Here is a 24,566-nt window from a genome sequence, read left to right as displayed (position 1 = left end):
GCACATGGCGCTGCCGCCGCAGCTGCGGCCCCGCGCTCGCCTCGCCGCCAGCGCAGGAAGGAGGCGGTTACCCCCCGGCGGCTCCCGGCGTCCGCACGCGCCTCCCGACACCTGCGCTGCCGCTGATAACGCTGCAGCTCCGCCGCCCCTGCCCCACCGTGAAGCCACAATCGCGGAGTGGCACAGAGCCCTCTTGATTTTTTGGGGCCCCTCCTGTGTAAGCTGGGATCAAACGAAAAAGAAGGGGTACAAGAGGGGGGAGCAGAAGCCCTCTTGTGTTCTCTGCTGAGTGTGAGGGTGACGATGGGCCTGACCCACCTCCAGCAGTGCTGAGCAGGGACAGTGCCGGCAGAACAGTGTGCTCCCTATGGGGTCAGTCCTGCAGCAGCGCAGTCACCTCCATGAGCCACCAGCCTTTCTGTGGTACTGGGCACCTGCCACTTGCCAGTGTCCTGGATGGCTAGTGGGCTGGGCTGAACCCTGGTAAGCTCTGAGGTGTCTCCACCAACGGTGTCGCATGGCCTTGCCGCGGCTGCCTGTCCTTCCTGACCGCACTGGGACCCGACAAGGGCTGGCGGGAGGTGACGACCCGGCTACGCACTCTCCGCGGCGGGCGGGAGCCCTCACAGTGGGTCTCGGCGACATTATCCTCCTCCCAATCCACACCGCGGCCTTTCCATGTAGGTGGCAAAGCGTCACAGGAGGTTTTCATTCCGGAATGCCTCCCGTGTCTCCTGGAATGGCGCCCGAGGAGCGTGGGGGGGAGACGGGAAACCGGGGGAACGACGTGGGAACCGGGCGCGGGTGCCGCCGCTGGCCACGCCCCCTTCCCACGACCACGCCCCATTCCCGGAGCCCCCGCCCCGCAGCGCCACCTCCGGGCCGGCAGGGGGAGCCCCGCGCAGCCGCGACTATCCGGAAAGAACCGAGCAGAGGCGGCCGAGGCAGGGCTGGCGACGCGGGCGGAGCGGGCGCGATGGCGCAGCAAGTCGAGCAGCTGCGGGCGGACGGCGTGGACAAGGAGGTGCTGCGGGAGGGCACCGGTCCGCTGCCAGACTTCCGCGACGGCACCAAGGTCAGGTCTGCGGGGGGATGGGCGGGGTGGGGGGATGTGGGAAGCGGAACGCGGCGGGGGAGGCGCGCATGCGCGCCTCTTTCCCCCCCCCCCCCCGCCTGCGTCGCCATGGTGACACCGCGGGCTCCTCCTGCTCCTTCAGGCCACTTTCCACTACCGAACGCTGCGGTGCGGCGATGAGGAGACGCCGGTGGACGACAGCAGGGCGCGGGGGAAGCCCATGGAGCTCATCGCCGGGAAAAAGTTCAAGCTGCCGGTCTGGGAAGCGGCGCTGCGAACCATGCGGCCCGGCGAGCGCGCGCGCTTCCGCTGCGACGCCAAGGTGGGCGGGACCGGGACCTCGAGGGGGCGTGGTTTGTGGCTCGGGGGCGTGGTCTGCGCGGGTGGGCGGTGACTTTATGGCGTGGGCGGGGGTTGCGGGCGCCCCGGTGCGCTCCAGCCGTGAGGCTCGAGGCTGGAGCATCCTTATACTTTTCCCCCTGCCCTCCTCAATTCCGGCTCCTTTCCCTCCCGCAGCACGTGGTGCTTTACCCGCTAGTGTCCAAGAGCCTGCGGAACATCGCAGCAGGGAAGGACCCGCTGGAGGGGCAGCGGCACTGCTGCAGCATCGCCCAGATGCACGAGCACTACTCCCTGGGGTACCCCGACCTCGATGAGCTCCAGAAGAACCCCCAGCCCCTCATCTTTGACATCGAGGTGCTGAAGGTGAGGTGCCGGCATGGGGAGCTCAGGGTGGAAGTGTCCAGAAAACACACAGATGTGGCATGTGGGATGTGGTTTAGTAGTTGCCCTGGCAGTGCAGGACTCAATGATTCTAGAGGTCTTCTCCAACCTAAACAATTCCATGATCCTGTTCTCTGATTCCATGATGGGGTGCTGGCAGGTGGAGCCACCTGGCTCCTACCAGCAGGACCCATGGGCCATGACAGATGAGGAGAAGCTCCAGGCTGTGCCCCAGATCCACAAGGAAGGCAACGAGCTGTACCGGCAGGGCAAGGTGCCTGAGGCGGCTGCCAAATACTACGATGCCATCGCCTGTCTCAAGAACCTGCAAATGAAGGTGGGTTTCCCCACATACACACAGGCATCCTCGGGAATGCAGGGCTTGAGAGCTGCCCCTCACTCCCCCTGCTCTGTCTGCCACAGGAGCAGCCAGGCTCTCCAGACTGGATCGAGCTCGACCAGAAGATCACACCCCTGCTCTTAAACTACTGCCAGTGCAAGCTGCAGTGTGAGGAGTACTACGAGGTGCTGGACCACTGCTCCTCCATCCTCAACAAGTACGAGGGTAAGGAGCCACGAGCCATCCCAGGTGGCTGTGGCAGGCACCAGGACACCCCCATGCTCTGCTGACCCTGGCTCTCTCCCCACAGACAATGTCAAGGCCTACTTCAAGCGGGGCAAGGCCCATGCGGCCGTGTGGAATGTGGCCGAGGCGCAGGCTGACTTTGCCAAAGTCCTGGCGCTCGACCCCTCGCTGCGCCCTGTGGTGTCCAAGGAGCTGCGGAGCCTGGAAGCACGGCTGCGGGAGAAGGATGCCGAAGACAAGATCCGCTTCAAGGGCATCTTCTCCCAGTAGAGTCTGTGGCTGCAAGGGAGAGCCCAGTGCTCTCAGGACAGGTTCTTTTAGATATTCCACATGTGGAATGGTCATGGATGTTTATTAATGTTTAATACAGATTTTACTTATTTGAAGTCAGTGGAAATGGCCCCGGAGCTCACCACGGCCTGGGGACACAGCTGGGGCTCATCGTCACGCCAGGCATGTGTGGGTGACAAAAGCCTGCTGCTTCCTGCCAACTTTTATCACTTATTTGATGTTTTTATACTTTATGGTGGCCGTGGAGGGGCGGCACTGAGCCTTGGCCCCACCTCCAACCCGTTCATGCCTGTTCTGTATGCCACCGCATTGTCACTTCTCCAGGCTGCTGCTATCATCCCAAACCAGTGTCTTCTTCTCTTGTCATGTCAGTGTCGGGAATATTTTATATAGAGTAACAGCTTGTTCCTGCTATCTCTATAAATCTCTGGTCATGCTATGCCAAGATAAACTCAAGTAAAACCAGTCACACCCCCTGGTCACACAAAAATTTGCTGCTAGACGTAAAACAAGGGGAAACCAAGTTGGAGAGGGGGAGGGTGTCAGCATCCACACAGCCCACACACCCCAGGCTCTTTTCCCTGTCCTAAATTGCTTATGATGCAAATGCTGTGCCCCACAGCCACCTCTCTGTGGGACACAGTGTCCCTGGAGGCTCCCCAGGGCTTTCCCAGTGGGTGGGAACCCTGCAGCCACAGGCACAGAGCAGACTCGTGGGTGCTGGCACCTTGTCATAACATCTCTTTATTCAACACCAAAACGAAAGGGGGGGAACAGAGGAACCACTCTGGAACCCCAACCCAGCCCTGCGCCGTGACACCAGACGGAAATAAATAGGTGGAGAGGTGCCACTTGCTCTGGGGCACAGCCACAGCCCCCAGTTCTGCACAGGGATAATGACCCTGGGGTGCAGACCCCACTGGGCACTGCCCAATGGCCCCAAAGGACCAGAGGGGACAGGGCTGGGGGCAGCAGGGAGGACCCAGGGTGGTCAGCACTGAGGGGATCACTCTGGTCCTCTGGGGGACTCTGAGCCTTCTCCCAGCACCCCCTGGTCTCAGGGGACCCAGCACCCTCATCTCCTTGCGATGGCCTCATGGCCCAGCACCAGCTCTGTCCCCAGGTGCTCCTTGCTGGGAAATCAGGGATGTGGCAGAGGGGGGACATGGCCATGCCACCCTCACTCCTCACCCTCCAGCTTGAGGCTGATGCTACGGGGCTTGGTCCGGGAAAAGCCAGGGGGTGCTGAGGGGGGCCCCCCATCCCGCTCTGCCTGGCTGGAGCCCCGGGAGCGCAGGAGCTGGCTCTGCTTCCGCAGGAAGTCAACAGGCGTCGGGCAGCCATAGGTGCCTTTGCCCAGCACGGGTCGTGGGGGGCCCTTGGGGGAGTGAGCCAGGGCTGCGGCTTCCAACTGGGCCAGGTGGGCAACATAACCCTCAGAGAGGAACTGCAGGACACAGAGACAGCCTGAGCCAGTGGCCACGGCCGGCTGGTGGGGTCAGCCATCATCCCCTGCATCCCCAGACTGTCCCCAGCCCCGCCACCAGCATACCTGGCATTGGTTGTGGAACTTCTTGACGGCCCGTCCCACAATGTAGATGTGTGCTGGCGCGAGTCCCAGTGAGCTGTAGACAGAGACATCCTTGGTGGAGCCGTAGCCAGCGACTATGGAGATCTCTGCCTGCCCAGGGACAAGAGCATTAGGGCAAGGAACAACCCTTCCCACAAGGACAGCTACCCCCAAGGGCTGGGACATCCTCATGTTAAGAGGGATGGCTGGGAGCTACCCTGAGAAGCTTCCAGCTCTGCCATGGCAATACAGTCCAGCTCCCAGCATCTCCACCGGGATGCAGAGGGTGCACAGGATTCAGCACAGCCCACACCACCCCATCACCAGCCCTGTGTCCCAGCAGCATCCCCATGCCCACCTCGCTGCGCAGGCTCTGCAGGAAGGCGGCTTTCTGGCGCAGCGGGTCGTGGGTGAGCCCGTCACAGAAGGAGACGGCGCCGTGGGGGAAGTTGTGCTGGGACAGCCAGGCCACCACACGGTGCTTCTGCATGTCGGGGCGCCCCGTCACGTAGATGATCATGTACCCCGAGTCCTGCCAGTGCCTAGGAGGGGACATGGGTGGCTGCCAGGAGCCTGTGTGGAGACAGTCCTGCTATGGCAAGCTGGGATCTCCCAATATAGCATGTGTGGGTACTACCTCCAAAACCTCCCTGCTCCCAGGGATTTTATCAAGGAGAAGGCAGAGCAGTGGGGACCACATCCAAACTTGGAGAGGATTATTTTCCACAATAGGGCACCAGCACAGAGATGATGTGCTGGAGGCAAGGGCGTGGTGGAACACCCTCCCCCTTGTCCTTGCTCTGACACCCCCCAACTGAGTTGTTACAGCATGAAAGATGGGGAGACTGACTCCCTGGCTGAAGGGCACCCACCTTACAACGTCCACAGCCCCCGCCCGCACTTTGGGGTCACTGCCCATGATGGAGACGCTGGCAGTGAAGGAGCCGTCAATGCTGAACACAACGGACTCGGTACCACGGGCCACCACGGTCAGGTACGCATCGGCATAGCTGTGGTCCCCTCTGCAATGGCAGAGGTGGTGGCTCAGCACCGCCCTGCTGCCAGAGCAGCAGGTGTAGCTCTGCCAAAAGGGCTGGAGAAGAAACTGAGGCAACACCTCACCTGACCACCATGCGCACAGGGTAGATCCCGATGGCCAGAGCCTTGTCTGGAGGGATGGTGAAGGTCACGCGCCCGCTGCCACTCGTCACTTCGGTGCCATAGTACAGCCACTTCCCTGACAGTGGCTGTGTCATGATGTAGATGTCCACCTGAGAGAGGGGAATGGGCTGGTCACAGGCTGGACCCCTACATCCTGCTGTGTCCCCATGCAAGTCCTTACAACCTTCTCCCGCCATCCCACACAGAGTCCTGTTAACCACATCCTTCCCCTACTGTGGGTTACACCAGCCCCATGCCTGGTCCTGGACACCCCACCCTGTTTAAGGGGTCCTGGTGGCCCCCTGAGCCCAGCAATACCTTCTCCCCAGTCAGTGTCACCACATCCAGGGGTCCGTACATGAAGCGCCCGCTGAGGACCTGTGCTTTGCCCTCACACACAATGACATCGCAGGCACGGTGGTTGGCCGTCACGTTCTGCAGGCACATGGGTGTTCAGCAGCTCCTGAGGGAGCTCCTGAGGTGCCACTGGGACACCACTGGGCTGTGGGATTGTCCCAGAACCCACACAGCCCAGGATGCCCCAGGTGGCCTCCCACTGGCCACATACCCGGATCTTCACTTGGGTGCGCTTGCGCTGCCACTTCTCCCGAGGGATGGCAGGGCTGTAGATGGAGCTCTCCTCGCTCTCCGCAGGCTGTGGCCCCTCTTTCTCCATCACCTGCCAACAGCACGGGACCAGCTTAGCCTCGGCCAGCCCCAGCTTGCCACCCACCCCACCGTGCCCACCATACCTGGCGCAGAATGAAGGCCACTACATCAGAGGATTCCCAGTAGCTGGCATGGAAGAGGTGGGGCAGGGTGATGGTGGGGAAAGCAGTCAGGGCATCGGGGCAGTACAGAGAGTAGTCAATGCGCTTCGAGCCCCACCAGCGCTCCAGGACTACAGGGAGAGCTGGAATGAAGCCTTTTCCAGACCTCAACCCCTGTTGTGCAGCCTGAGGTGCCCACATGGGATGGGGTGGGTGGGGATGACACTTACTCTTGACAACCTCACTGGTGCTGGCAGGAGTGGGGGGCTCTGTTGGCTCGTTGCCCTTCCAGAAGCCCCCAAAGCTGCCAGTGGGGGTGGGGGGAGCAGCCACATCCACTTTGGGCAGGAAGAGGGCAGAGTGTGTCTGCAGGGCCTCCGCTGAAGAGAGAGCTGGGTGAGCACATCCAGAGGCCCCAGGGACACCCACCGCACCAGTAGAGCCTCAGAGCAGTGGGAAGGGCTTGCACATCCCTCTAGCCGCACCCAGCCAGAATGTGGGTGCTCTGGGTACCCTGACGTGACCCCAGGGTGCCTGGTACCAGCCTGGTGGGAACCTGCTCACCCAACAGGGACGAGGTGCCATCACCCAAGGGGTACTTCTGGTATCGGGGCACGCTGAGCGGGGGCACAGCATGGAAGGCCTTGGCCAGGAGGGGCTCCAGGCGGGAGGCGCAGGGATCGGCAGCGTGGAAGAGGTTGTAGATCTGCTCACAGGCCGGACGCAGCTGGGCCACTGCAGCACAGAGCGGGGTCAGGGGTGCCCACAAGGGCTGGGGGGCACCAGGAGCAAAACACACAGGAGGGGTAAAGCAGGATACAGCAAGAGAAAAGGCTGGAGAGGGAAATTTGGGGCAGCAGGGATAGGCTGAGGCTGGCACAGAGCAGGAACACTGAGCCACCCACCAACACCCACACAACCAGGGCTGGGCATGCAAGGGGCGCCAACCCAAGCAGGGCTCTCTGGGGTGGTCCTGGGGAGCTCAGGCTTGTCAGATGAGCATGACTCAGGGACTTGAGCCCTGCAGGGAGGCTCAGGGGCTGGCACCGTGGCAGGCAGGGATCCTCACCATCCAGAGTAGGCATGACGGTCTTGCGCAGCGCGAGCACCAGCCCCAGTGGGGAACCGAAGAGGAAGAAGCCGGATACCTTAAATTCGAGGCGGGTGCTGGCACCCTCTGCCCCATCCAGCGCCACGGCACTGCTCCGGGGTGCCTCTGCCTCCAGTGGGGCCTCACTGCTCTGCAGGCTGGGACAGCAGAGACAGTAGGCATGGGGAGGGATGTCAACATTCCACTACCACTATTCTGAAGGCAAAGCTGTGCCTGGTGTGGTCCTGCTATACCAGAGGAGCTCCAGCAAGATCCCCCCCGGGGCAGGTAGCCTCCATGAAATGCTCCTTCCCAGCCTGGAGCAGATGGGAATTTCACCCTTTCCATAAAACACAATATAGCCAACCATCCCCCTTGTGCTCACCTGCACGTGGAGCTGTGCTGCTGGCTGTCCCCCTGTGTCCCTGGGGGCTCAGGGCTGGCCTGGCCCAATACTAGCGCTCCCTCTGTCCCATCAGACAGCGGGTCCAGGCCGCCACACTGCTCTGGGGAGATGGGCTCTGTGCTCTGCAGGGAGAGGCAGCAAACACCCAGATCCCATATAGCCCCCAGTGCACCCCCAAACCCTCCCCGTGGGGTGTTGGAATGCAAGGCACTCACCAGGCTGCCACGGCGGCTGCTGCTCCGGCTGCCCCCTGAGCCTGCCCGGCTCTGGCACAGGGCATCGAATCCCAGGATGCCACCCACACAGTCCCCCAGCAGCACCACCTGTGGAGACCACAGATCCACAGGGAGAGTGAAACCCCTAAACCCTCCATGCAGGGTCACAGCTGGACCCCACAGCCAAGCTTCCCCCCAGATTCCACCTCACCTGGCCGCAGAAGCCAGTGCCCTCTCCAGAGTGCAGGAAGGCTGCGTAGGCCTGGTTGGCACGGGTGATGACAGTGCCCACGGCCTGCTGGTAGATGCCAGAGGAGGTGGCCAGCAGTGGGAGCGCTGCCAGCGGGATGTGGTCCTGGCTGCTGGACAGGCTGTCCCTGTCATGGCTGTAGGGGCTGAGCCTGAGGGGAACATGGTGAGGGATGAACGTGATTGTTCTGATATCCCATTCCATTGCATGGTACTGGTTCACCCCGGGATGCCACACCAGGAGTAATCCCTATCCCATTCCCTCCCACCACAAGACACTTGCTCACCCGGGATGCTGTATCCAGAGTTACCCCATCCCATCCAATTCCATGCCATTCCATGCTACCTTGATGTCCCCATCCCTCTGCACAATGCCTGGTCAACCCAGGATGCTGCATGAGGAGTTATTCCCATCCTATCCCATCCCACCTCACTGTCCTCATCCCACACAAAAACACCAGCATGCCCTGGGATACCACACCAGGAATTATAAGTATCCCATCCCATCTCACCACATAACGCTTGCTCCAAGATGCTGCACCAGGAGTTAACCCCCACCCCCTCCCCAGTCCTTAACGTCCCACCAGATCTGAAGTCCCCTTTCCAAGAATACCAGCTCCCTGGTTCCCTGCTTTCCCAGTGGGAATCCATACTTGGAGACAAGGGCGTAGGCTGCAGCACAGATGGGTGGGCAGGGCACCAGGCGCAGGGCTACATGTCCCAGTGCCTCAGGAAAGTGGACTCGGGTGACAGCATCAAAGGTGGCCGCCAGTGTCTGCACATCCGCCTGCTTGGAGCCTGGCTCGCCCGCTCCCTGATCCAGGATGTTCCCACTGTGGAGGATGAGGAAGAGCGCGTGGATCCGGCACATCTGCTCCGTGCTCTCTGCTGTGCCACCCTGCAGGAAGGAGAGCAGTCAAGTCGGGGGGCACGGCAGGAGGGCACGGCCCGAGGGAGGGGACACGCACCTCAGGGAAGCTGGATGTTCCCAATCCTTCACCATCCCCCTTGGCGGTGCTGGCTCCGTCCCCTGCGAGCACACAGCCCTGGTGAGGCAGCTGAGGTCTCCAGGTGGGAATCGGGCCCCTACCAGGACATCCACCCCAGGATTTGGGGCCAGAGCACCCCCAGCGCTCACCCAGTGCCTCGTCCAGCTCTGCTGGCCGCTCAAGCGTGTCCAAGAAGTCATTGGAGCTCCACTTGGTCATCTCCTTGGCAAAGACCTCATCGCTGTCAGACAGATCCTCTGCAGAGGCAGGAGGGAAGCGTGGGTGGGAGGATACCCCTGTGCCTGCACACCCATCCTCAGGTGCCTCTGCCCCCACCCAGCCTGTTCCAAGATGGTGCCAGTACCGTGAGCATCGAAAAATTCCTCTTCTGAGCTGTTCTCCGAGTCCCGGGCAATGTTCTGCATCCGCCACTCTGACAGACTCTGAGGAGACACGCCCCCTACCACCCATGGGGGGTCAGCACTCACAACCCCCTGCAGAGAGACCCCCTCTCCTGCCCCACAGCTCCCCCTTGGTCCTGGACCCAGATGCCCAGGGAGATCTGGGGCCATCCCTGTGTCACCCAGAGTCCCTCCTTGGGAGACCTGTGACCATCCCGGGATCATCCAGGGCCCCTTCAAGAAACCTGGGACTAGACCTCGAACACCCAGAGCCCCAGCCAAGGAGACCCAAGCCAGGCAAAAGGGTCCCCTGACACATCTCCTATGGAGAACCGCAGCATCCAGGGCAATACCACACCGGACCTGGTCTCACCTCCATGCTGGGAAGAGTAGGAAGACCGGGAAGAGGTGGACCATTGCTTGGCAAAGGTATCATCCGAGGGGCTATCGGTCCCCGCCTGCAGCTCAGCCTCCTCCTGACCGCCAGGACCATCTGGCTCCGGCTGCCCCCCGGGGCTGACCCCAGCCGCAGGTGGCTCCTCGCCCTCGGCACACTTGGCCATCTTCTGTGCCAGCATTCGCGCCGTCTCCTCCTCCAGCTGCCGGATATCCTCCATCGTCAGGTCCGTCCACTCATCCTGCCAGCACCAGGCTTGGCGGTGGGCGCGCAGCATCACCTTCCTCAAACCTGGGGGGAGAAAGGGGGAAGCGAGTCCAGTGTGATCTCACTGCTGCCCAAATGACTCTCCAGCAGCCCACAGGTCTGAACTCACCCACGTCATGGATAAACTGCTCGATCTTGGACTGCATCCCCCAGTATCGGAACTCCACCTTGCAGAGCTTGTAGGCGCACATGAGGGGCCCGCTGGTTGCTGCTGCCTCCAGCCAGTCATCCCCCAGCGGCCCCCGGCCTGTCTTGGATGAGTGGTAGAGTTTGGGATCCTCCTCGGGCTTGTATTCCCCAGGGGAGATGGGATCACGCACAATGTCAATGGTGTCTGTGGGGGGGAACAGCGTTTGTCATGGGAGCACATATAAGAAAACAAGGAAAAATGGACAAAAATAAGGTCAAATTATTCCCACGAGCCATGCACCCAACACAGCTGGCAGCAAATACTCTCTGTCCTAAAATTCTATAATCTTGGAGTTCTGGAATCATAGAATCCTGGAATGGTTTCGGTTGGAAGGGACCTTATGGATCATCTCATTCCACCCCGTGCCATGGGCAGGGACACATTCCACTATCCCAGGTGGCTCCAAGCCCCGGGTCTTGGACACTTCCAGGGATGGAGCATCCGCAGTTTCTCTGGGCAGCCTGTGTCAGGGCCTCACCACCCTCACAGGGAAGAATTTCCTAATAGAACATATAAAATCCCATGACTGGAACATCACAGATGCCCTTGGTGCAGCCAAAGACATCTTCATCCCCACGTGGGATCCCAATCCGGCACCCCAGGGAACAGCACAGGGAGGGAGGGTCTGGGAGCATGGGGAGAGCCGGGACTGACACACATACATGCATTAGCTGGCAGATCTGACACCTGCAGAGTGGTCCCAGCCACCCTGAAAAGCCCGAGGGTCCCCAAAAACAGGGGACAGCAAAACCACCATGTGACACAGGAGCCTCCAGAGAGCCAGGGGCAGGGGAGGGCAATGAGCCCCATCCCCAAACAAAGGTGACCTTTCCCAAAATGAGGGTGAGCTCCCCCCAGATGAGGATGACCTCCCAAGACCAGAGAAGGGCTCCTGAACAACACCTAGGAAAACACAATCCAACAGCCATCTGGGCTCAATCCAGCACAAAATCTGCTAGAATTTGGTTTTTCCAGCCCTGTCTCCAGGTCATGGTCTGGAGGATCCCTGGGCACCCCACTGGCTCCCAGTACTGTCCTGCAGCACTGTCCCCATTTCCAGGCTATGTCAAACCCTTTTATTTGCACCCCTTGACGTCCCCAAGGTCAGCCTCTCTTCCTCCAGCTCAGGCTGAAAAAAGGGGGAAAAGAAAACTAGAGATGCCCTGAATCCACAAAATTGATGCAATGCACAGCATGATGCCAAGCATCTTGGATAACAGCAGCAAAGAGCTGGGATAGGACCTGCTGTCCCCAAGCAGCTCCTGGCAGTGTCATTCTCATCACAATCCAACTCCCTTTGCTTTTGCCACTGGGAGAAAGCTGCCAAGGAAGCTGTTATCCCTGACCATGTTTTTCCATTGCCCTTTGAAACGTGAGAGGGGTTTAAATCTGTCAGTGCTACAAGACACCAGGGCAGAGAAAATCCCAGTGGGATCCACACTGGGGCTGGTCCCACTTCAACCCTTCTCCCTGTGGAAGGCAGCAGCCACTGGAGATGCTGAGTGCCCTGTGGAATGCCCATCGGACAGGCACGAGAGTGGAAAACCAGGCAGCGGGCACGGAGCCATGCCCTGATGCCATCTGCTTGGCCCTGGTGGCTTCCCAGGGGCAGTAGGGGCAGAATTCCTGCCCCCAGGTCCCAGCCATCGGTATCCCGGCCGGACATCCCCAGTGCTGCAAGAGCCAGGGAGAGAAATAGGTCAGATGAATCATTTCCTCCGAGTGCCTATTTTGGGCCTCCATTTTAAGAGGCAGGGCGTCACACTCCACACTGTGGCGCCTGAACTGACCATGTCCACACCACTGAGAATGGGAACTCGATGGAGAGGGAAGAATCCCACCCCGAGCTCCCCGTTCTGCCCACCACTCCCAGTGGAAAGGAGCCAGACAGCGATCTGGAGCAAAGCCCTGGGGAGAGGGGAAGCAGGCCAGGGAGTAGGAAAATGGGGACATGCTTCTCCAGGCTCTCCCTGCTCCAGTTGATCCAAAATACCCCACAGGACCCAGGTGTGGGGTCTCATGTACGCCAGGAGAGACTGAGAAGGCAAATCCATGCCAGAATAAGGCTGGAACACAGAAGGAGAGGGGAGCAGGCTGGCACTAGAAAGGAGAAGCTGCAAACAGAAATAGAGGCAAGGGAAGAGGCAGAGGACAAAACTCTCCCTGAAAATATCTTTAATGTGGAACTTAATTCAGCAGTGCTGAGAGGGAGCGGGCAGGGAGCTTAGGATCCAGGGAGCTCTTCCCTTCCAGCATCCCTGAAACATGAGGACTGGCAAGTAGAGTGAAGTTGAGCCCCTAAGACCCCGTCACAGCCACACACCCATCCCAGAAGCACTATGTGGGAATCCCAGCAGCCACAGTGCCCTGCCCAGCTCCCCAAGCCAGCCATACCCACCCAAAATCCTCTGCCTCTTCTCCGCTGCGCTCAGGTTGAAGATGTTGGTCTGCTGCCCCGCATCCGGGCGGTAGTACGTTTCGATCTCAATGGAAAACTTCTCCACGAAAGGACATGTGTACCTGGAGGGGCACGGGAGTGAGCCCAGGGGCACGGCCAGTCCTGCAGCCCACCCTGCCGCCTCCCAGCTCCCACCTGGTGCGTGTGTAGGGATAAGCATTCCAGGACTCCTCCTCCACCTGCAGCGCGGCTTTGGGGAGCAGCGCCCGGAACCAGCTGGGGATGTGGGAGCCAACATGGTAGATCTTGTGGGTGTACTGGCCGCTGCCCCCGGGGCCATCGCTGTAGGGTCGGTTGGCCAGGATCTCCACGCCACTGCCCTCACCACTCGACTCCTCCCGGCTCTTCTTCTGCACAGAGACAATGGCTCAGTGCAGCCCCTCCAAGCCCCGAGACTCCCACAGGTGCCTAGAGTCCCTGTACGCTCCTGTCTCCATGTGCCTGCATCCACCAGCCCCACACCTGCTCACAGGACCCCCTGCTTGGCTCGGTGGTCCCAAACCCACCCAAAGCCTCAGTGACATCCCTGCAACCTACCAATCCCTTGGGATCAGCCTCAGCCCCACCCCGTGCCCCTCCAGGCTCCATGCTCAGCCCTACACCTCCCCAGTTCCCCACACTCAGCCCCACAGCCCCCTTACACCCTCCAGGACCCCATGCTCAGCCTCATAGTCCCCTGTGCACCCCCAGTCTCAGCCCCTGCACCCTTCATTCCTCCCCACTACACCCGTCAGGCTACAATCTCCAGCCTCTCTCAGCCCCCCACACTCCCTCAGTCACAGATCCCTGCACCCCTCCAGCTCCTCATGCCCAGCCCCACAGCCCTGTGCACCCCCTCAGTCTCGGCCCTTGGACCCCACAGCCCTCAGGCTCAGCCCCACAAACCGCAGAGCCGTGCAGCCCCCGGGCTCATCCCCCAGACCCCTGCAACCCCAGCCCCTCGCTCAGCACCGCAGCTCCCCCAAGCCCTCATGCTCAGCCCCACATTCCCACCTGGATCATGTACAGCTGGGCCACCTGGTACTCCTCCAGGCTCATGGGCAGCAGGATGTGGTACTCCTTGATCAGCATGGCGGCGGCGGGGCACAGCGGGGCACAGCGGGAGCAGCTCCTGAGGGGGTTTCCGTTACACCGGACCGGGCCGGCTTCGGGACAGCTCGGGCCGGTTCGGCACCCCTTCAGAACCGCTCGGGGCACACTCAGCTCAGCCCGGTACGGGTTCGGCCCGTCTCAGACCCGCTCCGTCCCTGGGTTCGGCTGAGTCCGGTATCGCTCGGCTCCGGGTTCGGCTGAGTCCGATACCGCTCGGCTCTGCTCGGTCCCGGGTTCGACCCGGCTCGGCACCACGCTCGGCTGAGTCCGGTACCGCCCGGCACCGCTCGACCCCAGGTTCGGCCCGGCTCGGAAAAGCTCGGCTCCGGGTTCGGCGGAGTCTGGTACCGCTCGGCTCCCGGTTCGGTTCAGTCTGGTACCGCTCGGCCACCCTCGTCCCCGCGTTCGGCCCGGCTCGGTCCCACGTTCGGCTCAGTCCGGTACCGCTCGGCCCCTCTCGGCCCCGGGTTCGGCCCGGCTCGGCCGCACTCGGCTCGGCTCCGTTGCCATGGCAACGCGGCCCCCTCCACTCCCCCCCGCCCGCCCGGTCCCCGCCGCCCCCGGGCCCACCAAACCTGCGCCGCTCCGCACCGGCCCCTCGGATCGTGACATCACAGCCCGTTCCCACGGCGACAGCCGTGACGTAGGGAGGTGGGGGGGGGGCCGTGACGTCAGAGAGCGGAAGGCAGCGAGCGCCACTCACGGGCGCTCCGCGTGTACCGGCACCGCCGCCCCGGAAAAACCCGGTGTTTTATTTTAAAAGCCACTTTTTAAAGTGATCAGCCAGTGGCTTTATCACTCCTGCACCTCTCAGCTCCGGGACACCCACCCAGCGCGGCTCCAAACCCTCCCCGGACTCCCCCACCTCTACCCCACGTCCCACCATCGCCATCGTGACCCACCCCCGCAGGGACACACCGAGGCCAAGTCCCAACATTGTCCTTTATTTATAAAAACACGCATTTATAAAGAGCGGAGAGCGCGGGGAGGGGGGGCTCGGGCAGCACGGCGGCCCCCCCGCCCCCGCCGCCACCACCGGGAGGTCCCGGGGGGTCCCGGGTGGCAGCTGCCGTTACGTGCGGGCGTTTCGCTCTGTCTCTGCCAGGCACTCCCTGACCAGCGCCCGGGCGTGGATGATCCCTGCGGGGAGAAGAACAGGGACACCTCGAATCACCCTCCAGTCGCTCCCCGCGGGGCTGAGGAGCCTCGGGGGCGCAGCCCCGCGGCCGCCCGGTTCCCCACCCTGCCCCTACCCCGCTTCAGCCGCTCCATGGCGCTCTTGCTGCCGGCGTAGGTGGGCCGGATCTCCTTCCCCATCTCCTCGATGACCGAGAGCAGGTCGGTGTAGGTGCTCTGCGAGCCCTGCGCCCCGGGGGGCTTCATGGCCTGCGGGAACAGGGGGACAAGCAGGGACGGAGGGGCTGGGGGCCGCCCCCGCCGCCGCGCCCGGCCCCACGGGCCCCGGCCCCGCGCCTCACCTGCACGTAGCCCATGGACGGCGGCCCGAAGTCATTGAAGAGCGGCCGGAAAGGGGCGGCGGCGCCAGGGACGGAACCGGAGGGCGACGGGACACTCGTGGCTGCGAGAAACTGAGGGTCACGGCCGCACTCCCTCCTCCTCGGTACCTCCCTCATCCGGTACCATCCCTTCCCGGGATACCCCCCTCCATCCCTCCGGTCCCTCTCCGCTCCCGGTGCCCCCGTCCCCCGCGGTTCCCGCGGCGTTCTCTCACCGGCGGACGGTGCCCCGGGCCCCGGCGGGGCGGGGCTGGCGCTGGCGGCTCCGGGGGTAGCGGGGGCGGGAGCGATAGGCTTGTAGGACATCCCCGACGGCCGCCCGCCGCTCCCGGATCCCTGGAGCCCCGCGGCGGGGGTCGGCGTGCGGCCCCCGCGCTCGCCCCGCCGGTTGTATCGCCGGTGCCCGCCTCTCTTCAGCTCAGCTCGGCCCCGCTCGGCCCGGCGGGAAGCCGGGAACCGGAGCGGAGCGCGGCGGCCCCGGTTCCCGGTAGCGCTGCGCGGCCCCGGCCTGACCCGGGTCTCTCCCCCCTCAGCCGCCGCCGGCGCTCGCGGTGATGACGCAGGCGCGTCACGAGCGCGACGTCATCACGCCGCCGCGCGCCCGCCGGCCGGTCACCGTGGAGACACGCGGCGTCGGCCCCGCCCCCCTCGGTGCCTCTCCGAGCACGTGACCGCTGCATAGGCCACGCCCCCTCGCCCGGCGGGGGCCCCTCGGGGTCACGTGACCGACCGGTGCCACCGCCTCGGGGGGCACGGGGTGGGGGGGGGCACCGGGAGCGGCACCGCCGCGCTCCCCCCGCCGCCAAGGGACCCCGAGTCACCGCACAGCCCCGAGCCGGTGCCGGTCAGGGCGTCCCGACTCTCTACGGGGGTGGACCCCGGCCCGGGCTTTGGGGAACCAGCCCCACCCGCCGGCCGTGCCTTCCCCGGAGCCCTGTGCCCGCGGTCCCGGCTCACTGCGGGGTTCCCGTAACACACACAGTGGGAGTCCAGGGTTTTGGGGGATACCAGTGGATGGCACGATCACGAATAAACTCTTTGGAAACAACATAAAACAAGAACCAAAAGCCTGTAGAGAGAGTTTTATCGTTTCAAAAGGGCAAAATTGGCCCCAAAACTGCAGCCAGGGCAGGGGGGGTACCTACAGCAGCCCTGCCTGCAGCTGGCTGAGGCCCTTCCACCCAGTAATGCTTTATTTGTCTCCTGGAGGATCTCCTGGCCGGGCTGCCAGGAGTCTCCCCTGTGCTGGGGGCTGCCAGAACATCCACGAGGGTCTGTGCCAGCCCCGAAAGGGGAGGGACGCCTCACCCTAGGCGGGCCTGGGGTGGGTCTGAGCTCAAACCATGGTGATGGGGCGGGTTATGCTGCGCAGTCCGCATTAAAGCTGGTGTGGGGGGAGCCCGAGGGGCTCAGTGTGAGAATGGAGGCTGGAGGGATGAGCAGCAGGGATGGGGAACAGCTGAAGGACAGGGGACCACAATGGCGAGACTTTTAGGGTGAGATCTGGGTGGGAAGGGGGATGATGCAGGGAGAGAGCAGAGATGAGGGCGAGAGTAGTCAAAGCTCGGCTGAGCCTGTGCAGAAAAGGGTCCCGACTTCGGCCCCGGTGCCTCCCACCACGGTCAGACCTCAGCATCGGAGCAGCTCCGGCACCCAGCCTCACCCCCAGGCATGGGCGCCGCTGTGCCAGCACTGCCCCAGCCCCTGGAGCTGGGGGTCCCTCTGTGGCCCCCTGGTCTTTGTAAGGCACGGGGGCTTGGGTCCCGCTTTGGCACACACCGCCCTCAGCGCGACATCATCCGCACAAACTCTGCCGGGGGAAACACGCACCTGGAACATCCCAGATGTCCCTGGGGGTGCTCCTGGCCCCTCCCCTGCTCCTACCTTCGAAGTCCACCAGGCCATCGCCATTGAGATCCACGTCCTTGAGGATCTCATCCACCTCCCGGTAGTTGAGCTGCTGCCCCAGGAGCTTGCGCATGGCCTCCCGCAGCTCCGCCATGCTGATCTGTCCGTCCCCATTGGTGTCAAACTGCGGACAAGGTCCCGTTGCCGCCGGCCACCCCTGGCACGCTGACAGCCTACCTGTCTGTCCCCACCGCCCCCGTACCTCACGGAAGGCGTCACGCAGCTCCTTGATCCCAATCATATCCGCCGTCTCCGCCAGCATCTTGGGGCCCATCAGCTCCACGAAATCATCAAAATCCACCTTGCCCCCGGCTGCGGCAGGAGAGGGGCGTCAGCGGGGCGTGGGGCAGGGATTGACGGGCACCCGCTGCCCCACCACGTACTGATCTGCTGGGACAGCTCGATGAGCTCCATCTCTGTGGGCATGTAGCCCATGGTCCGCATGCACTCGCCCAGGTCCTTGTAGCTGATGTAGCCATCGTGGTCCTTGTCGAACTCCCGGAACGCCTGCTTCAGCTCTGAGAACACCACAGTGTCACCGCCGGCACCGCCACCCACCCGAGCGGGACCCCCCTCCCCAGCGCCTCACCTTCGATCTCCTCGGGCCGCAGCTCCCGGTCCTGGGGAAGAGAAAACGGGAAGAGAGGAAGGAGGGGTCCTATTCCCAGGGATCCCACAGGGATTCTGCCCTAAGCCCCCCTGGAGCACAGGCAGCACACGGGAGGGGACGGTCGCGTACCCGTTGGGTGATGGCGATGCTCTGCCGCAGGAAGATGCAGGCCGGCCCCACCAGCCCCTGCAGCACCGAGTATCCCTGCATCGGGGGCGTCTGCGCCGCGTCCAGCACGTCCTCAGAGTCCCCTGCGCCGGAGCCTGGAGCGCCCGAGCGTGGCTTCCCATCCTGCGGGTGGAGCAGGCGTCAGAGGCGAGGGGGGGGGGGCCAAGCAGGGACCCCCTCCTCCTCCTCCTCCTCCTGCCCCACGGGGTGTCACAGCCCTGCCGTACCTTGGGGAGCCGCCGCTCAGGGGTCTTGGTGCAGTTGCCCATGGCTGGGGGCTGCCCCCACGCCGCAGGACATGCCTGGCCCCGGGGGGGCTGGCTGGCGCAGACCGTGGGGCTGCCACCGGGGATTTGAGGTTTTTATGGAATATCTGGGGATATGCAGGGCAGGCGCGGGGGGGTGGGTGCCGCGCCCGCGTGCATAATCCTCCGGATTATTCCCGCTCGGCCGCCCTGCTCCAGATGTGGGCAGCCGCCCAGCTGTTCCCCAGGCCCGCAGCCTCCCTGCGAGGACACGCAGGATCCCCGGCACGCACCGTGCCCCGGCCCCGTCCCCGCCGCCGGTTACCTGCCCAAAAGCGGGGGGCGGCCGAGGCCCCGGCTCCTCGGTAGCCCGCTGAAGCTCCATGGGGGCCGCACCACTACGGCTTAATCTCCCCTGGCTCCCCGCAGTGCCGGCGGTGCCGGGACCCCTGAGCCGAGGGGCCGGGCGGGAGCCGCGGGCACCCCTCCGGCCGGGGCCGTGACGTCGGGGGGCGCCCCGGCAGGTGGGGGGCGCGGGGCTGCCGGTGCCGCGCCGCTGCGGCCCGCGGAAGAGAAAGAACATTCCGCCCGCTCCTGCTCCTTCTCCCCACGACCGGGGGGCCAAGCAGGAGGAAACCAGATCGCCCCGAACCTGCGCTCGACCCTCGCAGGGACGAGGCCACCGCTGTCCCCGGGACCCGGCGCGTAGTGCAGGAGATCGGGTGGAGCGCAGCGACCCCCCGGGGCGCCGGAGCGGGGGGGAGCGGGGCGCCCCGGGGGGCTCCGGGGGAGGCGGACGGGGGGCTCCGGTTTCAGCGCCGAAACCCGACCCGGGCCCGGGCGCGGGGCACGTGCCGGCGCGCCGCCAGCGAGGCCACGCCCCCTCGGCGCCCGCGAGCCCGCCTTGTGAACGCGCCCCCCGCTCCGGCCCCGCCCCCTACACGCGGTCCCGCCCACAAACAGGCCCTGGTCCGGCCTCTCTCGTGACGTCACTGTCGCGCCGCCGGCGCTCCCCTGACGTCACCGCGGGGGCGGCTGAAGGTGACGGTGGTCGGTCCCGGTGCCGGTGCCCCCCGCCATGGCCGGCAGGCAGCTGCTGGCGCTGCGGCGCCTGCCCGCCGCCTCCTTCTCGGTGAGCGGGGACGGGGCGGGGAGCGCCGGGACCATGCGGTACCGGTCCCGGTGTTCCCGGTGCTGAATCCGTGTGTCCCCGCAGACGGCGCCCAAGAAGACGCAGTTCGGGTCGCTGCGGGATGAGGACCGGATCTTCACCAACCTCTACGGGCGGCACGACTGGCGGTGAGTAGCGGGAGCAGCGTGGGGAGCGCCGGCGCCCCGTGCTCAGTGCCCGGTGCCACAGCGCCCGGTGCCACCGTGCCCGGTGCCCGCAGGCTGCAGGGCGCGCTGCGCCGCGGCGACTGGTACAAGACGAAGGAGATCCTGCTCAAGGGCGTGGACTGGATCCTCGGCGAGATCAAGACCTCGGGGCTGCGGGGCCGCGGCGGTGCCGGGTTCCCCACCGGGCTCAAGTGGAGCTTCATGAACAAACCCCCGGACGGGAGGTGAGACCGGGACCGCCCACAGCCCCGGCACCGCGGCCCCGCCCTGCGGGGAGCCCCCCCTGACGTGAGCTGCCCGCAGACCCAAGTACCTGGTGGTGAACGCGGACGAGGGCGAGCCGGGCACCTGCAAGGACCGGGAGATCATGCGGCACGACCCGCACAAGCTGCTGGAGGGCTGCCTGGTGGCGGGGCGGGCCATGGGCGCCCGCGCTGCCTACATCTACATCCGCGGGGAGTTCTACAACGAGGCCTCCAACCTGCAGGTGGGGGGAGCCCCCCACAGCCACCCCACGCCCCCCGGCGCGGCTCGGGGCGCTCCTGGGCTCACGCCCTGCCACCGCTGCAGGTGGCCATCCGTGAGGCCTACGAGGCCGGGCTGCTGGGCGGCGACGCCTGCGGGTCGGGATACGCCTTTGACGTGTTCGTGGTGCGCGGCGCCGGCGCCTACATCTGCGGGGAGGAGACGGCGCTCATCGAGTCCATCGAGGGCAAGCAGGGGAAGCCCCGCCTCAAGCCCCCCTTCCCTGCTGACGTGGGTACGGCCCCTGTCCTGAGTTGCCAGCTGGCACCCCAAAACCATTGTCCCCAGGACACCGTCCTGCTGCAGGGACAACACGACAGCCAACACCTTGTCCATTAAGAGCTCCCACTGTCTCATAGAATGGTATGGGTTGGAAGGGAGCTGCAAAGACTCTCATTCCACCCAGCTTCCATGGGCTGCATATCACAATCCCAGGTTGCTCCAAGCCCTGTTGAACCTGGCCTTGGACACTTCCAGGGATGCGGCAGCCACAGCTGCTTTGGGCCGCTTGTGCCAGGGCATCACCACCCTCACAGGGAGGAATTTTTTCCTAATGTTTCCCCAGGTGTGTTCGGCTGCCCCACCACGGTGGCCAACGTGGAGACGGTGTCGGTGGCCCCCACGATCTGCCGGCGCGGCGGTGCCTGGTTCGCCAGCTTCGGCCGGGAGCGGAATTCCGGCACCAAGCTCTTCAACATCTCGGGGCACGTCAACACGCCCTGCACAGTGGAGGAGGAGATGTCGGTGCCGCTGAAGGAGCTCATCGAGAAACACGCCGGTGAGTGTCGCAGCCGAGCTGCGCCGGAGCGGGGCTGGAGCTGCCTGACCCTGTCCTGACCCTCCTCTTTGCAGGAGGTGTCCGCGGGGGCTGGGACAACCTGCTGGCCGTCATCCCAGGCGGCTCCTCCACGCCGCTGCTGCCCAAGTCTGTGTGTGAGACGGTGCTGATGGACTTCGATTCCCTGGTGCAGGCGCAGAGCGGGCTGGGTACGGCCGCCGTCATCGTCATGGATAAATCGGTAAGGGATGGGCCCCCCCCGACTGTCCCAGCCGCGGTGGGACCCCCACCTTCCTCACCTTCCCTCTCTTCCCAGACCGACATCGTCAAAGCCATCGCGCGCCTCATCGAGTTCTACAAGCACGAGAGCTGTGGGCAGTGCACCCCGTGCCGAGAAGGTGAGCGGGGGGCCGTGGGTGAGGGGCTGCGGGGCGGGGCGCTGCAGGGACCCATCCCCATCCCAATTCCCGCAGGCGTGGACTGGATGAACAAGGTGATGGCGCGGTTCGTGCGGGGCGACGCGCAGGCCGCCGAGATCGACGCGCTCTGGGAGATCAGCAAGCAGATCGAGGGACACACCATCTGCGCCCTGGGCGACGGCGCGGCCTGGCCCGTGCAGGTGAGGGGCCCGGAGGGCTTGGGGGGCCAGCGGCCTTCCCCCACCCCATTAACCAACTCCCCCGCTCCATGCAGGGCCTCATCCGCCACTTCCGCCCCGAGCTGGAGGAGAGGATGCGGCGCTACAGCGAGGCCAAAGCCCGAGCGGCGTCGGCATAAGGATTCACCACCACACCTCCCTTCTCCTGCTTGGAAGGGGTTCTGGGGGTGCTGGCAGCACCAAGGGGGTTCTCAATAAATGCTGCTGTGCTCCCAGGCTCTGCTGTGGACATTAAATGGGTGTCAGAAGGGACTGACGGAGCAGAGGGCCTCTGCGTCCTGCTGCCCCTGGAGCAGGAGATCCCCAGGGATGGTGGGGTCACACAGCTGGGGCCTGGATACCCCAGAGTGGAGATCATGGATTTCCATGAAGCTGGGGGTGCAGCAGAAGCAATGGCTGTAGGGTACTAACAAACACAGTCCTCCCCTTGGGGATCCCACACTCCCTGTCCTCGCCACAGTGGCACCAGGACTCCTCCTCCTGTGCTTGTGCCAAGGGACAGCTGTCCTGGCCCCACTCCACAACTCAGAGCCCAGGGCAGTTCCAAACATGGCTTTTACTGAATCACAGTGTGTGACATCACTGCTGAGCTCTGAGCCGTTTCCCCCGTGCACCGGTGGAGAACTGAGGCACAGGGACCCCACAGCCACCCCCTGCCCTCTCCCCACTCAGGCCGGGGCTTTCCGGGGAGGCACGTGAGTCTTCTTGCGGTAGCGGCCAGGCACCAGCAGCTCCAGGGTCAGCTCGGTGACGATGGCCGTGAGCCCCCACACCTTGTGGGGGCCGTTGAGGAACACGGGCAAGGTGTATCCGTAGCCGCTGGCCGTGCGGAAGTGGGTGTAGCCCTGGTTCTCCTCACGGAGCAGGTGAGCCAGGGGCAGGGTGAACACCTCCTCCACCTGTCAGCACAGACCGCAGTGACCGGAGCAGCTGCCGCGGGAAGGGGAGCGGGCCTGGGGACGAGTCACTCACCTCATCAGGGTTGGGGTTCAGTGTCAAGGCCTCCAGCGGCCCCAGGTTGGCCACAACGGGTGCCACGGTCATTCCATGCTGGAAGGTGTGTCAGCAAGGGACAGGGTGACACCCCCTCCCCAAAGTGCCCGTGCTTTGATCCCCCTGCACCCAGTGCAGGCACCCACCATGTGTGTCACCCTCTCACCAGTGCCACTGCCTTGTGTCCTGTCACCTGTGTCCCTGCTGATCTGTCCCTGTCACCTGTAACCCATCAGCTGCGTCCCTGTCACACCAAATCCACCACCCTTGTCCCTGCTGCCCTGTCCCCATCACCTCTTAACACCCATCACCTGTATCCCTGTCCCCTTGAATCTGCCACATATGACCCTGTTGCTTTGTCCCTGTCACCCGTGACCCTGCTGCCTTTTCCCTGTCATTCCAATCCTCTGCTATGTGCAACCCCCCTCACCTGTGTTCCTGTCCCCCTGGACTCCAGGCACCTGCAGCCTGTCACCCATCTCCTTGCCTTGTCCCTGTCACCCAGAACCCTTGCTCTGTCACTTGTGTCCCTACTGCTTTGTCAACCGAACCACTTCCTTCTCTGTGTTCCTGCGGCCTTGTTCCCGTCACCAAAATCCCTGCCACCTGTGCCCCTGTCACCCCAAACCCATCACGCCAGAGCCCTCATCCCTGTCACCTCGAACCCATAACCCATGACCCTGCTGCCTTGCCCCTGTCACCCGTGACCCTGCCGCCTTCCCTGTCACCTTGAATCCATCCCTGTGTCCCTGCCGCCTGCCCTTTTGTTCTTGTCCCCGCACGCCCTTGTCCCCACGCCTCCAAGCCCCGCCGGTCCCCGGTACCCGGTCGGGCAGCGTCCGAAGCTGTCCCCAGACGCTGGTGGCTGCCACCGCCACCCCCAGCTCCTCCCGAGTCTCCCGCAGAGCCGTGGCCACCGCGTCCCCGTCCGCCGGGTCCCGCCGCCCACCGGGGAAGCTGCGGGAGGGATCGGGGGAGTCAGGGCCGGCCCGGCCCCGGTGCCCGCTCCCCCCGCCGGTACCTGACGTCGCCGCTGTGGGGGCCGGCGAGGCGGCGGGAGCGGAGCGTGAAGAGCAGCGCGGGGCGGCCGCGCACCGAGCACAGCGGCACCAGCACCGCGGCCGCCGCCGCCGCGCCCCCCGCGCCTCCCGCCGCCAGCCGCGCCCGGCACCGCCGCTCGCTGCCGCCGCTCAGCGCATCCCCGGCGTCCCCCGCACCGTCGGCACCGCCCGGGCCCGCCATGGCGCCGGCACGGGGCGGGGAGGAGCAGCGAGGGAGGAGGGACCGGCACCGCCCCCCGCACCGAGCCCGCCCACGCCGCGGCCCTTCTGCCCCGAGGGTGGCGCAGCCCTGCCCGGTGTGCGACAGCCTCCTCCAGTGCGGAACGGCCCCTGCCGGGTACGAAACCACCCTAAGGAAACCACCTGCTAGTTTGGCGTGCAGCCCTTTGGCTGTGTGTGCGACAGCCGCCCCAGGTGCGTGACCCACGTTCCACCTTCGCAGTGTCCCTGCCAGGTGTGCAAGTCCTGCTCCAGCCTCCACCAGGTGTGCAACAACTCCTGCCAGGTGTGCCACCTACCTTCCAGCTTTGCAACAACCTTCCGGCTCTGCCGGCTGTGCAAGTCCTGCTCCAGCTGTGCTATAACCCTCATGACATGTGCAGCAGCCCCTGCCAGGTGTGCAGTAACCCCTCTGGGGTGTGTCCCTCTTACTGGTGTGTGACAGCCCCTGCCAGCTGTGTGACCCCACCTCCCAGCTTCACACACACCCCCCCCCAGGTGTGCAAACCTCACCTCTGACCCCCCACAGGACTTACAAGGACCCTTCCAGGCGTCCAACAACCCCTTCCAGGCATCCAACAACCCCTTCCAGGCATACACTCCCCCCACTTCTGAC

General features: G+C 64.4%; 6 protein-coding genes across 13 annotated transcripts; 2 read left to right on the top strand and 4 right to left on the bottom strand.

Moving 5' to 3' along the window:
• The first annotated feature begins 474 nt into the window (after nt 1-474).
• On the top strand, nt 475-3,146 carry AIP (aryl hydrocarbon receptor interacting protein). Of its 2 annotated transcripts, none has more exons than XM_053944875.1 (6): nt 475-1,075; nt 1,218-1,397; nt 1,592-1,780; nt 1,959-2,135; nt 2,222-2,363; nt 2,449-3,146. In XM_053944875.1, the coding sequence occupies exons 1-6, from the start codon at nt 518-520 to the stop codon at nt 2,652-2,654; spliced, it is 1,452 nt and encodes a 483-aa protein (XP_053800850.1). In that variant the 5' UTR covers nt 475-517; the 3' UTR covers nt 2,655-3,146. The 2 variants fall into 2 exon arrangements, with proteins under 2 accessions (XP_053800850.1, XP_053800851.1); XM_053944876.1 differs by having other exon boundaries at nt 2,222-2,355; nt 2,449-2,521.
• Nucleotides 3,147-3,401: 255 nt separating this feature from the next.
• Nucleotides 3,402-14,767, bottom strand: PITPNM1 (phosphatidylinositol transfer protein membrane associated 1). 5 transcript variants are annotated; one of them, XM_053944865.1, is made up of 24 exons: nt 14,506-14,767; nt 13,832-13,949; nt 12,974-13,188; nt 12,779-12,900; nt 10,300-10,524; nt 9,900-10,214; nt 9,490-9,585; nt 9,275-9,382; nt 9,105-9,166; nt 8,790-9,034; nt 8,099-8,288; nt 7,888-7,995; nt 7,652-7,794; nt 7,246-7,424; nt 6,741-6,911; nt 6,407-6,556; nt 6,159-6,319; nt 5,975-6,085; nt 5,725-5,841; nt 5,368-5,516; nt 5,118-5,267; nt 4,604-4,787; nt 4,228-4,356; nt 3,402-4,122 (listed from the first exon to the last, which is right to left on the bottom strand). In XM_053944865.1, exons 2-24 carry the CDS (start codon nt 13,907-13,909, stop codon nt 3,856-3,858), a joined length of 3,675 nt encoding a protein of 1,224 aa, XP_053800840.1. In that variant the 5' UTR covers nt 13,910-13,949; nt 14,506-14,767; the 3' UTR covers nt 3,402-3,855. The 5 variants fall into 5 exon arrangements, with proteins under 5 accessions (XP_053800840.1, XP_053800842.1, XP_053800839.1 ...); XM_053944867.1 differs by having other exon boundaries at nt 6,159-6,307; nt 14,506-14,648; XM_053944864.1 differs by lacking the exon at nt 14,506-14,767 and having other exon boundaries at nt 13,832-14,468.
• Nucleotides 14,768-14,858: 91 nt separating this feature from the next.
• On the bottom strand, nt 14,859-16,032 carry CDK2AP2 (cyclin dependent kinase 2 associated protein 2). Its single transcript, XM_053944879.1, has 4 exons — nt 15,663-16,032; nt 15,409-15,509; nt 15,184-15,316; nt 14,859-15,070 (listed from the first exon to the last, which is right to left on the bottom strand). Exons 1-4 carry the CDS (start codon nt 15,751-15,753, stop codon nt 15,003-15,005), a joined length of 393 nt encoding a protein of 130 aa, XP_053800854.1. The 5' UTR covers nt 15,754-16,032; the 3' UTR covers nt 14,859-15,002.
• A 354-nt stretch (nt 16,033-16,386) lies between these two features.
• On the bottom strand, nt 16,387-19,252 carry CABP2 (calcium binding protein 2). 2 transcript variants are annotated; one of them, XM_053944878.1, is made up of 8 exons: nt 18,704-18,785; nt 18,361-18,472; nt 18,095-18,256; nt 17,945-17,975; nt 17,739-17,873; nt 17,558-17,667; nt 17,332-17,479; nt 16,387-17,257 (listed from the first exon to the last, which is right to left on the bottom strand). In XM_053944878.1, the coding sequence occupies exons 2-8, from the start codon at nt 18,400-18,402 to the stop codon at nt 17,232-17,234; spliced, it is 654 nt and encodes a 217-aa protein (XP_053800853.1). In that variant the 5' UTR covers nt 18,403-18,472; nt 18,704-18,785; the 3' UTR covers nt 16,387-17,231. The 2 variants fall into 2 exon arrangements, with proteins under 2 accessions (XP_053800853.1, XP_053800852.1); XM_053944877.1 differs by lacking the exon at nt 18,361-18,472 and having other exon boundaries at nt 18,704-19,252.
• A 120-nt stretch (nt 19,253-19,372) lies between these two features.
• On the top strand, nt 19,373-21,893 carry NDUFV1 (NADH:ubiquinone oxidoreductase core subunit V1). Of its 2 annotated transcripts, XM_053946512.1 has the most exons (10): nt 19,376-19,510; nt 19,595-19,677; nt 19,770-19,940; nt 20,020-20,203; nt 20,287-20,476; nt 20,807-21,019; nt 21,094-21,260; nt 21,336-21,417; nt 21,493-21,638; nt 21,713-21,893. In XM_053946512.1, exons 1-10 carry the CDS (start codon nt 19,457-19,459, stop codon nt 21,794-21,796), a joined length of 1,374 nt encoding a protein of 457 aa, XP_053802487.1. In that variant the 5' UTR covers nt 19,376-19,456; the 3' UTR covers nt 21,797-21,893. The 2 variants fall into 2 exon arrangements, with proteins under 2 accessions (XP_053802486.1, XP_053802487.1); XM_053946511.1 differs by having other exon boundaries at nt 19,373-19,510; nt 21,336-21,638.
• Nucleotides 21,894-22,214: 321 nt separating this feature from the next.
• Nucleotides 22,215-24,322, bottom strand: NUDT8 (nudix hydrolase 8). The gene is made up of 5 exons (XM_053945884.1): nt 24,250-24,322; nt 23,692-24,121; nt 23,495-23,627; nt 22,650-22,727; nt 22,215-22,576 (listed from the first exon to the last, which is right to left on the bottom strand). The coding sequence occupies exons 1-5, from the start codon at nt 24,320-24,322 to the stop codon at nt 22,346-22,348; spliced, it is 945 nt and encodes a 314-aa protein (XP_053801859.1). The 3' UTR covers nt 22,215-22,345.
• Nucleotides 24,323-24,566: the final 244 nt, after the last annotated feature.

This window comes from Vidua chalybeata, chromosome 6 (genome assembly GCF_026979565.1).
Source record: "Vidua chalybeata isolate OUT-0048 chromosome 6, bVidCha1 merged haplotype, whole genome shotgun sequence".
NCBI classification, from domain to species: domain Eukaryota; kingdom Metazoa; phylum Chordata; class Aves; order Passeriformes; family Viduidae; genus Vidua; species Vidua chalybeata.
The sequence above is the reverse complement of the archived record's forward strand: the minus strand, read 5'-3'. Positions and strand labels throughout refer to the sequence as shown.